Below are 16,507 nucleotides of genomic sequence, written 5' to 3'. Positions count from 1 at the left end.
TTACCCGGTGTGTGCGACGTTTGCCGTTACCAATTGTCACTAGGCGTTATCGGTTCGTTGACTGGTTGGCGAGGATAAAGGTTTTCCACGGAAGGTTGCACATGAATGAAGTAATAGCAAAAAAAACAAAGCACAACGACCCACTACTGTGTGGCAGTACACTAATTGGAAATCATAAACGGTAGCCATAAACGCATTAGTGAGTTAATTTGAGTACAGTTTGATGGTTGTAGGAAAAAAATCTATCACCCACAAATGACCGATATGCGATAAAGCTCTTTGCTCGTTAGTTGGTGTGTTATGAATTGCATCAAGCGTGTGTAAGCAGTTACAGTCCGTATTAATGCGAAGCTTTAAGGTGGCAATCACTTTAACAAACTCACCCATTTAGTTTACCTCCTTTTTTTGTTTTGTTCAATACGCAATGAACAGTTTTGCGCAAACGGAGCGCATGCATAATTGGCTTTTGAACGAAACCGAATGAATAAAGCAACCGAACAAGCAAACAGAATAATAGAAACCGTTGCACTATTTTGATGCAACGCAACTCACCACCGAGTAACATATTGGTAGGTTTATCGTCTTTTCATTTCATTAAATAGTGGCAATAACATTCAAAGTTCAAGCTGTATCAACGTAGCGGACTGGTTTGCACAACGTCACTGCTTCACTTGTGTCCATTTATCGAACAAATCCGATGCTCTAGTTCAACTAGAGAAGAACTGGTTGGTTCGATTGACCGATACATCGCCATCGTTCGACGCGTACTAGCAGAGATTGTTGTCCTTTGATGCTGACGGTTCGAAAGCTAGCGACGGCAAAGCTGTTGTGATTCTTTCTCTTTTGTGGACATTCCAATCGTTCCCAACGAGTGCGACCGGTTTGCAGCATAGTGCTGACGGTTTTTGGGGGATAATGAATTGACATGAAAGTATCATGTCGTGTTGATTGTCCAACATCAGAGTGCTGTTCGAATTTCGCGCAGCTCTGTGTCAGTTAGGTGAAATGGTTTTCTATTTATCTTTTTAAATTTTCATTGCCGTTCCTACGTCATTTTTAAACGATAGAGCCACTTTAAACTTAATTTTGGAATTTAAAGTGATTAAATGGCGGTGCATAGTGTATTGTTAAAAATGGGCTAATTTCGAGTGGCGATGAAAATCTAGTTGAAATGAATAAATGCAGTAAACTTTACTTAAATACTATGTTTATCATGTAACTCCTCGCCAAAAACCTTTCCAAAGACTTCTCAAACCATAAATGTATGAAAACCCCATTTTCATCAGTAATTTCTTGAATTCACTTCGAGGGCGACGCCAGGTTACTCCAAAAGTGCACATACTCATACTACTTAAGGCAACTACTTCGTGCTCTTTTCCCGAATTACTACACATCCTGAAAGAAAGGACATTCTCCTTTACTCCACTTGTAAACCAAATAAAGACCTTGTGCTCAATAACTTGATATCATTATCATTCAAGAAGCTTTGATCATCTATCATGATCCTAGAGTATCGTTTCGTCAGAGAAAAAATGTTCACCAACACCTCACCAGACACTGCTTCTTCTTGGAATTGTTTGTTGATGAAAGGTGGAAGGCCTTGAATAACATTTTTCGCATGGCAATGTACATCTTGCCTAATAATTCTTCACCGATTCGCCAGTTGCTCCCAACTTCTGAAGGAACGATGATCACTTTGCTTCGGTCTTCATCTTTAATTTCCGCAACAAAGTTACTATGCTGTTCTATAAGCGTAATAAGGCGTATATTCATTGATCTAGCTTTTATCCAGAAGAAGAAATAATTAAATTTGTCGTATTGGTTGTATACTGCCAAGAAACCAAGTGTCTCACAATGTAAAAGCAGAGCTTGCGGTATGAACCAATCATGGAATGATGTTGCCCAACTGTTGTCCTAGTTACTGTTCGATTTAAACTGATAACGTTATGTACCTATTAAATTTTGTATGCTTTCGTTTAATTTTTTTTATTTTAATACTTGTGCGTAAACACCATTTCACCAACAACTACTACTTCTACTATCCGTTTTCCCTATATAATCCTTTTCTAGTAATTGTTTGACCTACGTTAACGGAGCGTATGTCATTCAATCAATCAATATCACAAGTCCAGACGAAAAAAGTATGCTTATGTTCTCTATACATTCAACTCCTCCACAGAGGGACCATTCCAGTCGGATGCGCTGCTCGTACCGGAAGGTTGCCTGTTCGATCACATTCACAACGCGTCCCGCTGCTGGCCCTTCGTCAGGTGGAACCAAACCGGTGCGGCCGCCTGCCAGGATCGCAACATGCAGATGCGTAGCTTCGCCATGCTGCTGCCCTGCGGCATTTCGCTCTTCTCCGGCGTAGAATTCGTCTGCTGTCCGAAGCACTTCAAAGGTAAGGTGATAAATATCTCGATCCTCTGTATCCTCAACAATCCAACATTACTCCTGTTTCTGTTTCAAACGGTTCCCCACGTTGAAGTGAACTGCAAAATTTCTGCCTACCTTTTTCATCATTTGCTTCGAGAGCACTTTATGTCGCCGGTGGCACAATTTGTACCGAGGCCAATCAGTGCGAGAGTAGGCGAGAAATAAAAAGTGTCACTTGTGAAACACGGGAACAGAATCGCCCGCGGATTTTGATTGTTTCGTAGCTTGTGCGATAAAGCAAAACCGTGCCCAATGGTGATACTGACCAGTGATAGTATAAGAAAAAAACACATCTCCGAAAAGCGTTGCGTGAACACGCGTACCGAAATTATTTCCGCAGGTCATTTGCCGACACGTACCGTGGACGCGCTATCGCAAAAATCACCGAGTGAGTACGACACAGCGACATCTAGTTCGCTTTGTCTTGGTGTTATCGATAGAAAATTGTGTTCGTTTGCCAGCAAGTGACAAAGGGCAAAGGAATGCAAATGAAAAATAGTACTTGTTGGCGCTGGCCGGAAGGAAACATTTTTCAGCAAAAGGTTGATTGTTTGGTACCGCTAGTGGAGGCGCAAATATGAATAATATGACTCCACCAAACCAATACAACAATGTGAGTGAACCAGCCGGTAAAAGTTGCTAGGTTTCTAACAAGGCAAAAGCTAGTAAAACAAATGGGGTTTTTCTTTTCGGAAAAGCTTTCTTTCGGGTCGCGCGGTGCAATTTTAACCACCGAATGAAAAATAGCTTTCATGCCAACACACAATGATAAAAAGGGCAAGAAATATAGAACAGAGTAGCGCAGTAGCAGCATAATAATGACACTGTTCGACAACAAACAAGCAAACAAAAACAAAGCAACAAACTGAAATGGACACTGAAAGTAAGCAAAAATGAACCGATACCACGCACAGTGGACCACGAACAACAAACAAAACGGCCAAAACTTTATCACATCGGTGCGACCTTCTCCACCCGTGATGTAGTTTTCCTTCCACCCAAAAACAAAAAAAAAGGAAAAATGAAAAGAAGCAAAAAAAAACAATCTCCACCCACGATCCCTAGAGCCCTGGATTGTCTTTTAAAAGTTTTCCGAGTGCATCAAATTTGCATAATATTACCCCGGCTCGTTTCGCGTCATCTTTCAATCCCCGAGTAATGGTAGAACGGAACCCGACAGCAAAATGGGTGTGGTTCATCCAACGCAACCTTTCACCCGATGTGGCACGGCACTCTTGGAAGGGTGAAAAGACATGTGAGTGCACGGAGATAGCTGGACGGATGCAAGCTGCCTTCCGATGTCCCTAACCTGCTAGGGCGTGAGAAAAGCTTTTCCGAAAACTCATTCACACACACACAGGCGTATGTACATTTTCCATGTCCATCCCTTTACAATGAAGACATGCAGAAATGCACGTTGATGCTGACGCGAGTAAACCGCCAGGAGACACCTCCAGCAGCATGCTTTTCGGGCACATTTCACATTCACCGTTCTTCCCCATGTTCCCGGCAGTTTGACAGGGGGAAAACGAGCGAAAAGTCCCTTTTTTATGTTTCTACTCTTCCAAACACACACCCACAGAGCCACATGGACCGGAACAAAAACGATTACGCACACAAACGATGCAAAATAGCTGTTTGGATGATGTTTGCCTACCATACCCGGACTAAGGTCGACCCGGTTTTTGGTTGGACGGTCGGGGTTCGGGTACAATTTAAATGTTATTATTATGCAAATAAATCTCCGGAAAATCTGTTTCTCTGGCACCGATGCTTCTGGTGCTGCAAAACTGCAATCGCTGGTAGCTTTCTGGGTAACTGGAATGGGTCCGGTTTTTGCCCGGAATACTGAAAGCATGATAGCATGAATGTGAGCAAACCGGGTACAAACGAGTTTAAGCAGTGTTAATCACACACTCCACCCTTAAGATCATGACCTCCCCCTTTCTTATGGGTGGTGTGATCCGGCCGAACCGGCGGGCACCCAAAACGGCGGCAGTGTAAAGCTTCCCAGATGGAACCGGATCTGACGGCAAGCTTCCCGATTATTGAGTTGATTATCTACTGCGTCCTGAAGCGAAATGTGTAACGCTTGTTGTATGTGTGTTGGTTCCAGAAAAAGCACACTGGTGATGCCGAAACGATCTAATTTTACCGAATGTGATAGCTGGACGGCTTGCAAACCGATGACGGTTGTTTAATCCACGCGATGGAAGTTACCCGTAACGAGATGTTGCTACAGCCATTTACACACTTACGGTAGTAGTGCAGTGAAGCGGAATAAATCATGTTCGGTTTTATATGAATGTGCAGTTTTCTACTAACAAACGGAACATAATTGATCAATGTTAACCACATCACTATGTTTTTAAGCGAACAGTAAAGAGATTTATACGCCACAGCACGCAAGGAACTTGTCATTATTTTCCTAATCGTGGAAAGATTATTTTTGAAAAATTGCAATAAAGTCAACCATTTTTAAAAGGCACAAAAAATATTGGTAATATTTAAGTTGTTTTTCATTATTTTAAAATAAAGTAAAGTGTCCAAAAATGCGCAGGATTTTAGTCTCCAAACTACAGCACGCGGACCGCATACATAGAAGCCTTCAAAGCTAATGTTTAGTTCCAAAAATTAGCTAGGGAATTGCCTTCTTTGCATAAAGTTGAAACATTATCTTATCAATCTAATTATTGCAATAAAAAAGCGTGAAGTAGACAATAATAATAGGATAAATGTAGTGTATTGTGAGCTGTCTTCTGGCAGTTTTACCGACGACAATTGGTGCGTTAATACCACAATGTGAGGCGAGGCACCGGATATGAAGTACTTAGAAACGGTGAGGTGTAAAGTTTTACCCTCGCACATTTAAAGCCCGGACATTGTTCTTTCGGATTACTGTATGTTCTGGTCAATGGAGTATTAAATACGTGATTCAACCCAAGTTCGTGATAAGATCCGTGAATTATGTGAAGTATAGATAAAACGGAATATACTGAATAACGAACAATATTTTGAATCATGATCAATTTCTCACACAAATGCGACAAATATCGATCAAAAATGATAAGAACTTATTTAAACTTCTTAGGTGAAATAAGGACAGCAAACCCTACCCTTCCACCCGTCACATTTCATCTTTTTAATTTTCTATTAAGCTCAGTAAAAATAACTTTTCCACCATTCCATATTAATATTTGAATTGTGTCGGTACGCAAACCTCAATAACTTACCGAGGGTAACCGTTTCGCCGGCAACATCTTACCCGGGAAGCGCCTTAACAGTTTTGAATTTTAACACGCTTTTACTATACAATCTTCTTAAATTTAGTCTCCCCGAAAAACGGATAAATAATAGCCCATTCCAAAACTCATTAACTCACCGGTGTAACTGTACACCAACTCGGCGCGTTCGTCCTTCCGTTCGGGTATGGTTCACATGGAATGAAATCGTGCGGTTCAAGATTTAGTGTCTAGCGCGAGCATAATCGCCGCATATTGTAGGTTCTCGGGTACATCCCTGAGCCAAGTATCCCTTCATTAACCTTCTCATTCGGTGGCAGACAAGTAAATAGTTGGATGATTAAATTTCCTCCCGGATTCGTACCTAAAAACATAGCTTCATAATAGCACCATTGTCTAAGGCGAAGGGGTTTTTAAAACATCCGAACGAAGCTACTGAATTAAGAAGTGAAGGTTAGTTTATCGAAAATTAAAACATTGAATGTAAGCTAAAACCAGCATTGGAAGTTGGAAGAAAACTTTCCATTTCGCACCGATCGTAAAACCAACGCATGAAAGTTAGCAACTACGATTGCGAGTGTGAGTCATAGTTTTGTTCCTCGTTTTTTCCCCTATTGCAATCAGTCGATAATTTTATCCCGCAGCAATCTTTCCACCCAATGACCGGCTGTATAAAAAAGAAACCGCAGAAACCAGAAACCAGAGGGCAGATGCCACTGTTTAATTGCTCGTAATTTTCGAATCGAAAGCATCATTAATTTTATCGGAAATCTGTTTTCTTTCCTTGCAACTCCCCTCCCCACATCACCGGGGGGGTCCGACACACTGTTCGGGACTTGAGATATGGTAGAGACATAGCTACACGCCGTCAATTTTTGGGTGTTTGGGTGACTCCTCGAAGCAATCGTTGTCCTTGCTGGGTTGGTTGATTCTCTGGAGAGTTTCAAACGCTTCCCAAGTCGCCTGGCAAAAGCCAATGTCATGTGCACGCGGTGGCACCCCAAGCTCTTCAGCTCTTTACTGGTTTGGCTACCCTGCTGCTACACAGCCTTGTCTCACGCTCGTTAAATCGCCAACGAAGAGCAATAAATTGTACCCTGTAGTAGTGGTAGTAGCACCAGTGTGTCCCGCTGAGCAATTAATTCTGGCTGACAGCAATTTCCCTTCTACCCAGCGATTCTACTCGGACATTCGGTCCTCCGTAACTAGATCGCATCGCGAACACAGGGAAAAGGGCCCAAGGTACGAAGGCCCGGGTTTGCTAGCATAACACAAAGGGAAACGATGATGAAGTTGATCGACCGACGAAATCAGGACGTTGCTGGGGTCTTGCGGTGTTTGCTGAAGCGACCGAGATTTACACGCCCCATGTTTTTGCTGCAAAATGAAAGATGCACTCATTAGTGGCTGGGGCGGCAATGTTGCAGCGATACAGAAAACATACGAAAATCTACTAATGGGAGAAACACAACACTGGGGGAATAACGTTAGCCCAAAAACAGCTCTACAAGATTAGCGATATGGCGAACATTTTCCAGCACGAAGTAACAGAATCGTCTCCATCATTTATCATTAGGCAGCTCGTTCCAGTTGATGCTTATTGATTCGTTGTTGTGCTAACTTTTACAACCAACACTACAGATTAAATGCTTGACATACACACTCGCAAACATTTGCGCACGATGTAGTACGTCACTCGAGTTGTACATTTGAAATGATTTGAAGGTCTAATAATAGCTTCGGGAAACCAGGATGGACGATTTCCTGAACATTTGCATAGCTTAAAACTGGCCACAAATGGGTAGCTGCCAGTATAAAGCCTTTCCAATGCATTTTTCATATTTTCATCACATGTCACACTCACTTCCGCGAAAGCTTGGAAGCTCAGCGTGAATAATATATCGGGAAATCGCTTGTTCTCTCCGTATCAATGCAACACAACTACGAAAGCAGATGGATGCAAGGGTGTGATAAATCTTTTTGCTACATCTACCCAAAACGGTAGAAAATAGTCGCCACACAACTCAATCCCCATACGAAATGTATTTAAAATTTGTTGATTCGTTTTGACGCACGTCGAGTGACGACAAAAAGTTTTCATAAAGAAATAAGTTACAAGACTTTGATGGCGGCAAAAATTTACAAAGCATTGGGTTGACTTCATAGCAAACATGTAATACAATTTGGCGTTGTTCAAATAATCTAAGAGTAAGAAAACAATTAACATAAAACCTTGCTCAACAGTTTTTGACAATTTTGACACAGACACTCACACGTACAAAAGTTGCGATGAAAATCATGACAGCATCTCTACAATCTGTTGTGTACCAGGCGCCTCCATTACGTGTCACATGAGCTTAAGCAAAAATAGTAGACTAAATGTGTACTTAAAGCCAATTACTGGGCGCCTCCATTACGTGTCACATGAGCTTAAGCAAAAATAGTAGACTAAATGTGTACTTAAAGCCAATTACTAAATATTTTGAAATAGTGAAAAATAAAATAAAAACAATTTAATGAAATAATCAGTATAATTGAACTATTGTTAAGCTAATTAAAAAGAGAATTATGAAAAAGGAATTCTTTGATTATTGATCATAATTACTGATACAAAACAAAACAATAAGCAAACAGTCTGTAACAAAACTTTTACAAACAAAACACATTATACATAAAGAATAAAACCATTTCCAATAGCTTTGCGATGCCAACAGCCCTACCGTAGTATATATCATTAATCATACCAAACAAATCAGTCTCATGACTTCTGGCTCGATTGTCGAACATGCTTTTGTCCTCTAAATGTCAGATAATAAAATAGACTTTCATGGAATCTAGTGTTAGAGCAGAAACCTCGACACCCGCGTTTTAACGTTTCAACTCACACGGACATGGCAATCAGTGCCACATGTCGAACCGGTAGCGGGTTTGTGATGGCTGTCAGTAATTCCCTCTTCATCCTTCACGTCTCAGAAAACCGCAAGTTCAAATTGAAATGGGTTAGCTTTACACATACACAAGCATCATAGTAACCAGCACCGAGTAAAAACCTCGACACCACTCGAGGGAGGCTTAAGGTTTATGGGGAAAAGCGATTGAAAAGACAACCACGCTACGTTCCTAAAATGTGAAGAACTTTGAAGAGTGTTTTCAATCAAATCATGCCGTATTACATCAGCTGCCGAGGACGAATTTGATAAAATGAAGAAAATGGGTACTCGTATCGTATCGGGCCCATCTCAGATCACATCCAGGATTCCGACCCAGTTCGCTTCACCCATTCAACTTTCTAACTCCTCCACTACTGGGAGAGATTGTGGGAGGCGGGAGAAGGGAGGGACAAGGGGGGTGTAAGAGCCTCAATCAAATCTATGTTTCAAACAATGGGAATGAAACATGGAATGACACGTGTATTGTGTGCGTTTGCTTTGTGATACATTTCAGGGTTTTAGTGTAGATGGTTTACTTCCTTTGTACGGCGGCAACATTACTGTTATACTGATTACAAAGTTTTCTGTAATGTGTTACAACAGCTGGTATAGGGTTTGTTTTTTTTCTGTTTAGTAAACTAATAAAAAACGGAACTGAGCATCAAACATGTTTTTCGTGCTTCATGCTTCATTCAAATAGAAGGAAAATTTAGCTCGATTAGTTAAAGGTGTACCGTAGTTTACAACTTATATTTGAGAAGTAAACTTTCCCGACTACTGCTAAAGATTATCTGGAAAAAGGCTAAAAGTGTGGAAAAACTTGATAAAAGAAATGCCTAACTAGTAACACAACTTGTAAAATGTACCTTGAAGTATACAAACTTCATATAAGCAACTGTAGAAAACAACATAAATCTCTTAATTAGAAGTTTTAAAGGAAATTAATGATAATTTTCGCTGTACGGTGGCCGTCATTTTCCTTGAAGCTACGGCACGAAACACCGAAGTGGCGAGGTTTTGAGCCTTCACTAATTTGACTAAAAGTTATTTTATGCAAGTTTTTGCTGCTTTCGCTTTCAGAAAAAAATTACACCAAGGGTGTACAAACCCCGCCAGCACTATTAATCAGCCTTGTGAAGTTAAAACTTATCCTCGTATTTGGAGCGTTCTTTCGTGCTTGTTTACGGTTCTCAGATCTGTTAAGAGCATGGTGTTGCTTACTTTAGCGGTAAGAAAATTGGTTGTTTCAGAACATTTTATCCATGTTAAAGTAATTGTGGGAAGATTTGAACATTACAATACTAAAATAAATATTAAAGTTTACATCTTTATCAATTATTTGATGAAGTAAAACGATTGATAATCGAATCAAGATACAAACCAAAATGATTTAAAACTTTATTTTATTACAAAATAAAATAAGCAAACATGTAAAGATCTAAAAAAACATAGCACCTCGTTATGATTCGTTCAGGATTCGTGTTACAGTAACAGCAATAAAACACGCACGTCACCGTGCTACGAATAATATTGTACAAATAGACAGACTATCTGCAGTGCTGAAGTGTTAAGAGCTCCATTGAGAGAGTGACTTGCTTCACCGAATTGACGTTTTTCCGTTGCTTTAGGAACACAGCTAAGCTGTGCTGCGTCATTCGGCTAAATTTCTCACCCAGAGAAACCCCGAAAATACTCACGTAATGTTGTATAGAAGGTAAATTGTTTTTTGTTGAAATTCAACGATATATAATGAAAGTATGTTTTGAAATCGTTTCACCAATGGATAAGGTTCTCATCCCAAATATGCGATGTTAAAGATATCATCGTTTCCATTTGGTACAGAACATTCTCAGAACGAATTCAATGTAAAACGTTTTCGTTGCACCATTTCAATCCATTTCCGCTCGGTAAAGCTTTTTCTCCCTCTTCCCTCGCCCCCGAGCCATGGGAAAGTTAAACCGACAACAAAATGGCTGACTGATGAAAGAGAAAGATCTCGCACTAGGAAAGCCTAGCTTTCCTAAATGCCGACCGTTTTGTTTGGTTGATTTTGGGTTTTTTGGGGGTGTAGAATTAGGGCAGGAGATTGGGAAAGCGAAAAGGAAACGGTTGGAGGCAGGCATTTGCTAAACGGTATGGAAGGATCCATTTTTGTTTTCCACCAAACAAAGCACACAGCCAGTCGGGAGGAGTGAGGACAAACGTAGGAAGCAAAGTTAATATTGTTAATGATGAAGCTCTCCATCGTGTGCCCATCGTACGGGTGGGACGGATTCGGAAGCAAATTTTCCTTTCCTTCCGTGGCGAAGTATCACAAGGGGGGAACAAGAGAAAGGCGGTTGAGGCGGAGTGAATGATCCGCCCGAAGGAAATGGGGTGGTGAGCTACGCTTAATTAGACAGACGCCATCTAAAAAAGCCCAACCAAAAAACCTCATCCCCGGCGAATCCGGCCAACAGTTTCCTACTGCGAGCGAGTGGCGGCTTCGAAGCTTCTTCGGCAGCCAACTCGCTGAAAGATGAAAGTAAGCCACCATCCAGCGGTTCGGGGAAAAGATGTCTGCCACCACGTCAGGATATCGTGGTTTTCCGCACTGCCACGACGTGCCCCCCTCCCCCACCGATGGAAGCGCCGGAAGAAAACGTCACTTTTTAACTATTGAATTAACTTCCGCGGATGGCTGTTTGCCGCGAGCGCGTGCAAATGTAAGTAGCCCGTTGTCTATGGTAATGGTGGAATAAAAGCGCCATTTTGATGAAATCATTTTCACAAATTGCTTCCGACGAAGTTATGAAACAGGCGTCGTCAGCGTCGACGACGTCAGCCCAGACCCAGTTGAATGTTGGTGCGAACAGCGAAGAACACAAACAGCCGAGCGATACCCAAAAACCATAAGATGAAAACCATCAGCTTGACGATCTTCACCGTGCAAGAGGATGAGATATGCGTTCTATAAAAAGATCCTTTATGAGTTTCTTGTGATGTCGTGGCATAGGAGAATGGATAGCGAATGAAAATGTCGATGAAACAGCGTATAATTGTATCATTTGCATGGTGTTTTGTATCTTGTTAGTGTGTCCAACTTGCCGTATCTTTTGGTAATCAAGAGAGAGCTCATACTTACTGATACAAAATAAATACCACAGTAAGGACGATGTCCAGAGAATTGTTTTAAAAGCATCATTCATTTAGGCAAAAATTCTTTACAAAATATAAAATTAATTATCTTACATTTTTCATTCAATCGTTTTCATTTTTGTATATAAAAAATACTATCAAAATTCAACACAAAAGAATTACGGCCCAACTTTTCCCATCATGCAAGGGAATCATGCAGCAGGGGTCGTCCAATTCCAAAGATGGTTTGAAACACAAATTTCGGTACACCGCGTCCGGTTTTGCAGCAAATGCTCTGCACTGCACTAATCGGTTGGCATGAATTAATGATATAAATTACGTCCATCTTTCGCAAACCCGGTGTCCAGCGATCGTTGGTTGCATTGCCTACAACTGCATCGCAATTCGTCACTCAAATGCATGCAATACACCCACTCAAACCACGCCTCACATATCTATGGAGAGGAGCAATAAAAAATTGCATCTGATGGGCACATCTCCACGAAGATGTCATCGTATGACACCGGCGAAGGAACTAAGAACGGGCATAGCGCTAAACGAGCTGTATCATTGAAATGGAGAACCGTTTTCGGTTCGAGGCTTAACGGGTGTCCTTGTTCGTTTCGAACCGTGCACTTTATGCTGATGCTGTTGAAGGCATAAATAGCATCAATCACCCTCGGCTCACACCATCGAGAGCATTTGAGACACATCAAACGCAGTGCGGGAGGAGGGGACAGAGTATAAAACTGAAAAGCGTTGCCGATGTGATCACCGACATGTCAGGTTTTTGGTGGGAGGACTGGGGCTTTCATCACCATACACCGCATAACCTCATCGCACGCACCGACGCTGCTACATCCGATCATGTCCTCGGTGAACCGGAATGAGGTCAACTCAGTGAGGCAGTACAAAATCCCGGTTGTATGGTGATGGTCCACCAGCTCTTCCTTAGCTTCTTACCGGTATCGTGGCTTTATTTTATTCTGTGCCGTATTCCGTACACAGCAGGTTGATACACTGATGCACTGCACCAGAGGGTAACACATGTGCCTCACCAGCACTCTACACGGTTCTCTTCGAAAGCGATGCAGTTTGGTCGGAACGCTGATAAACAGCTCCCCGTTTTGCTAACGTACAGAGGAACAGCTAGTACATCCCTGTGTTCTGTTGCGTCAACAGCTGTATCAGGCACCAGTGTGCCTAGCTTCACCTGCCAGCAGCATCATTGCAAAATGGCTATCCATTGCCCTGGCTGCCTACAATCGTTTCCGTTCCACACCCTGCCAAACCGTCGAACAAAACCCCGGCTACTGTCGCCATCAGTTGACGTGGAATGATTAATTCGAATGCAAAATGGAACATAATTGCACATTGAATGTGTCATCAGCAAACACAGCCCCGGGACTACCCATACAAACACACCGGAGACGGTCAACCGAGGAAGTGACCGAACACCACGAACATTGCTGCTACGGGCCCCAAATGTCCGGAACAGACAATGTCGACAGATCGCCACCATCCGTGTGAAAAGGCTGGAAGGATACCGCGGGTGGGGAAAATCCAAAAAAAAAGAAAACACACACAAACACGCACTCACGCTTTTTCCCCCCATAAGCGGGTGGTGGAGTCATCTTTGACGTGCACTTTCCAACACCAACGCCATGCTGTATGAATTTTAAGTTCGTCTCCAAAACCCAAACCCAGTTCACTGTTCGGTGTTCGAGCAAATGAAAACGATTTGCATGCGAACGAGGTAAAAAAAAGAAATGATTTTTCTTTTATTCATTTTGTTTGGACCATCCATATTTCCACCAGCATCATCACAGTGTGGAAGATTTTTATTTTTTCGTTTTAGTTTCTTTGTTTTCTTTATACATTTTTTCGTTCCGCTATGTTTGTTTGTGTGATTCTTTTTTTTTTTGTTTCACTCTTCCAACCAAAAACGGTGCAACGACAGAAACACGCTAGCCGCCAGTGACCGACGTAACCATTTGTTCATTGTTTGGTGCACATCTGTTATCCGCGCTGGCATTTCCTGCCAGGAGGAGGTTTCCTGTTTCTCTCCGGGGACACATTATTCGTACGGTTGCCCATCTGCCCACCGGAGACGTTCCTCGCACGATATATGGGAATACGGGGAATCCCGAAAAAAAAGAAACTAACAAAAAAGAAGCAAAGAAAACAAATTCCTTCAACATTCTACTGGTTGGTTGCTTTGTGCTGTAATTGAGATGGTCAGTGAGCATGAGAAGCCTTTTCTTTTTTTTTTTTGGCCATTTCACCATTATGGTAAAGTGGGCAGCCATTTTTGTTTGCAACCCTGCAAATGGTCACGAAATGGGGTATAGATCGATTAATATAGAAAAATAAATAGGAAAATGCCAAATGACATACTAAAGCACTCTACTTTTGCATTAGTTTTTTTGCAATATCAAAAACTGTTTAATAACAAAGATTGGAATGCTTTGAACATTATCCATTGCTTGACTAAAGACAACGAAATTTAGAAGAGCTACGCATCCGCTCAACAATTGTTTCATTATTCTGTTCCCACATAACGTACGCACAATACTGTAAATGGTTTCCATTTACATAAAATCACCTCTTTGAATAATTGCGCCCGGGTTCGGCAAACTGCCAAAAATTCAAAAACACAAGCGACATGCTTTCACCTACTATGCTGGCTGGTATCCTTTCGACAGGGTTGGTGGATGCTTTCATTTTGTTTTCCCATTAATTGTTTTCCATCCGTGTTGCTGGCTAGGTGATTAATTTGTGCTTTTCACTCTTTTGCCAGAGCGTTCGGGGGTACCATTTACAACAGGCAAACGGTCGTTTATTTTTGCACACACACACACACACGCAAACAAATATATGACCCTTTTTAAATGGGACAAAATCCACTGTACAGTTTTGCTTAAACGGTTTCGGTATTGTGTAAAAACCGACCGACCTGCCCAAAAACTCCCAACCGGTATGCGAATGCGGACGGACATTAGTGGACGAAATGGTTTCATTTATTTCCGTTTTTGCGTGTTGATGTTGTTGAAATGCATTTGTTTTTTTTGTTCTTCTTTTGTTATTGCTTACTTTTTTCTTGCCCATCTGCTGAATGTTCATTCGTACTCCATTTACGAAGAATTATAATGCGCACGGTTAAGCTCATCGTATAGTATAGCATCCCTTGCATATTGAAGCGGGAATGTTAATGTAAGCCAACGGATGAGGGGAAAAAATACCCTTTTTATAAAAGTCACAAAGTTGGTGGGACAGAGATGAAAAAAAGAACACAAAATGCAAACAAAATGTGTCCCATTTCCCTGTTCCGGGAACCTTCAACACTTGAACATGGTGGACATTACCATCTGCGCCATTGTTGTCACCGACCTTCGATTCACTAGTAGGCACTTGCATAAACAATAGAACAGTTTCCGTTTAAAGGAAACTTTTTTTGCTGTACGTGTGCCACCCTTTATACCTGCCCCTCCCCAGTTCTATGAACATAAACCGATTTTAATTACCAGCTCTACCGTTTGGCATTATTTTTATGTTGATGGGCTATGTTCTCGATTCCATTACATTTGCAGTTGCAGGAAAAATAGGTGGAGAGACGTCAATGCACAAACGTTCCGATAGAATATTTACTTTTTGTTGTATTTACACATGAATGGACTTGTCACAGGTTTTACCGATAGGATGTACATTACTACGCATTTATTTTATTGCATTTTTAATGTAAAAGATCTTGGGCAGTCAGTTGATATCAAAGAGGTATAAAGTCATTTGGTGATTAAAGTAGATTTAAGATTACATCATCACGAAAAATCATTTCCCAATTAAATTTTTATAAAGCACCAGGCGCCTCCATTTGTAAGCAAATGAAGCTTTTTATTTATCTAGCTAATATATAATACAAAAAAGTACATTACATGTAGACATACATAAAAACAGAATAAATTGCCTGCAATGAAAATCTTTTTCCACAAAATAGTGCTAAACCAATTTGCAAGCAATTTCGGAAACTTTGTCAGACGACAAACTTTTCCATCATTTGCTGTACACACGATTCGTGGTATGGTTGATGGCTGAAACATATCATGAATTATGGAATGAAACCATCCGAAACGAAGCGATAGCTAGGAAAAAGGGAAACAAAAATCGAAACCAAAACCTGCCATGCACAGCCTGTACCGGTTGGTGTGTTTTGTGTTCCTCAACGAAACCTTTGGCGCGTTCCAATTGCTGTTGTATCCATTACACAAAACGCTTTTTTACATAGGATCACCATCACAAACTAGCGCAACTCGTGTAAGCCATGTGTCCTTCAAGCTCGCGTTGCAACAGTATTTGTGTCCGCAAAAAAATCGATCTATCGAGCCATAAATGGAACACAGTTCTATCACGTCCGTCAGAATATCCGTCAGTGCAAGGCAAGGGAGAAAAAAAGGTAATACTTGAATAATGTACATGTAAAGCATTCAATGGATAGGTTCTCTTTTGAACCAACCAAAAGGATGGTACTGACATTGATGATACTAGTCTAAGCATTGTGCTGAATATTTTTAGGTCAATCTATTCAGCCGTCATCAAAAGAAATTTCTTCCTCATCTAATGTACAGCCTTCCTGAAGATCGTATAAATTTTAGTTTATACTTTTTCCACTAACAGTGTGCTAACGTGAAACATATTTTACTGTTTATTACACAGTAAAATTATCACAAAAATTGCCATCAGTGGTTATTTTTATATTAATATTTTTAACAAATATAGCCTTACCAA

General features: G+C 41.1%; 1 protein-coding gene across 8 annotated transcripts in view; it reads left to right on the top strand.

Moving 5' to 3' along the window:
* LOC125764298 (amyloid-beta-like protein) overlaps window positions 1-16,507 on the top strand; it is a 71,365-nt gene that overhangs the window by 37,909 nt on the left and 16,949 nt on the right. For all 8 annotated transcript variants that reach the window (XM_049428425.1, XM_049428422.1, XM_049428420.1 and 5 more), the window contains exon 5: window positions 2,180-2,401. In XM_049428425.1, the coding sequence (XP_049284382.1) occupies window positions 2,180-2,401 (222 nt within the window). The remainder of the gene's footprint in view (window positions 1-2,179; window positions 2,402-16,507) is intronic.

The sequence above is a fragment of the Anopheles funestus genome, chromosome 2RL (assembly GCF_943734845.2).
Source record: "Anopheles funestus chromosome 2RL, idAnoFuneDA-416_04, whole genome shotgun sequence".
Classification (NCBI taxonomy): Eukaryota; Metazoa; Arthropoda; class Insecta; order Diptera; family Culicidae; genus Anopheles; species Anopheles funestus.
The sequence above is the reverse complement of the archived record's forward strand: the minus strand, read 5'-3'. Positions and strand labels throughout refer to the sequence as shown.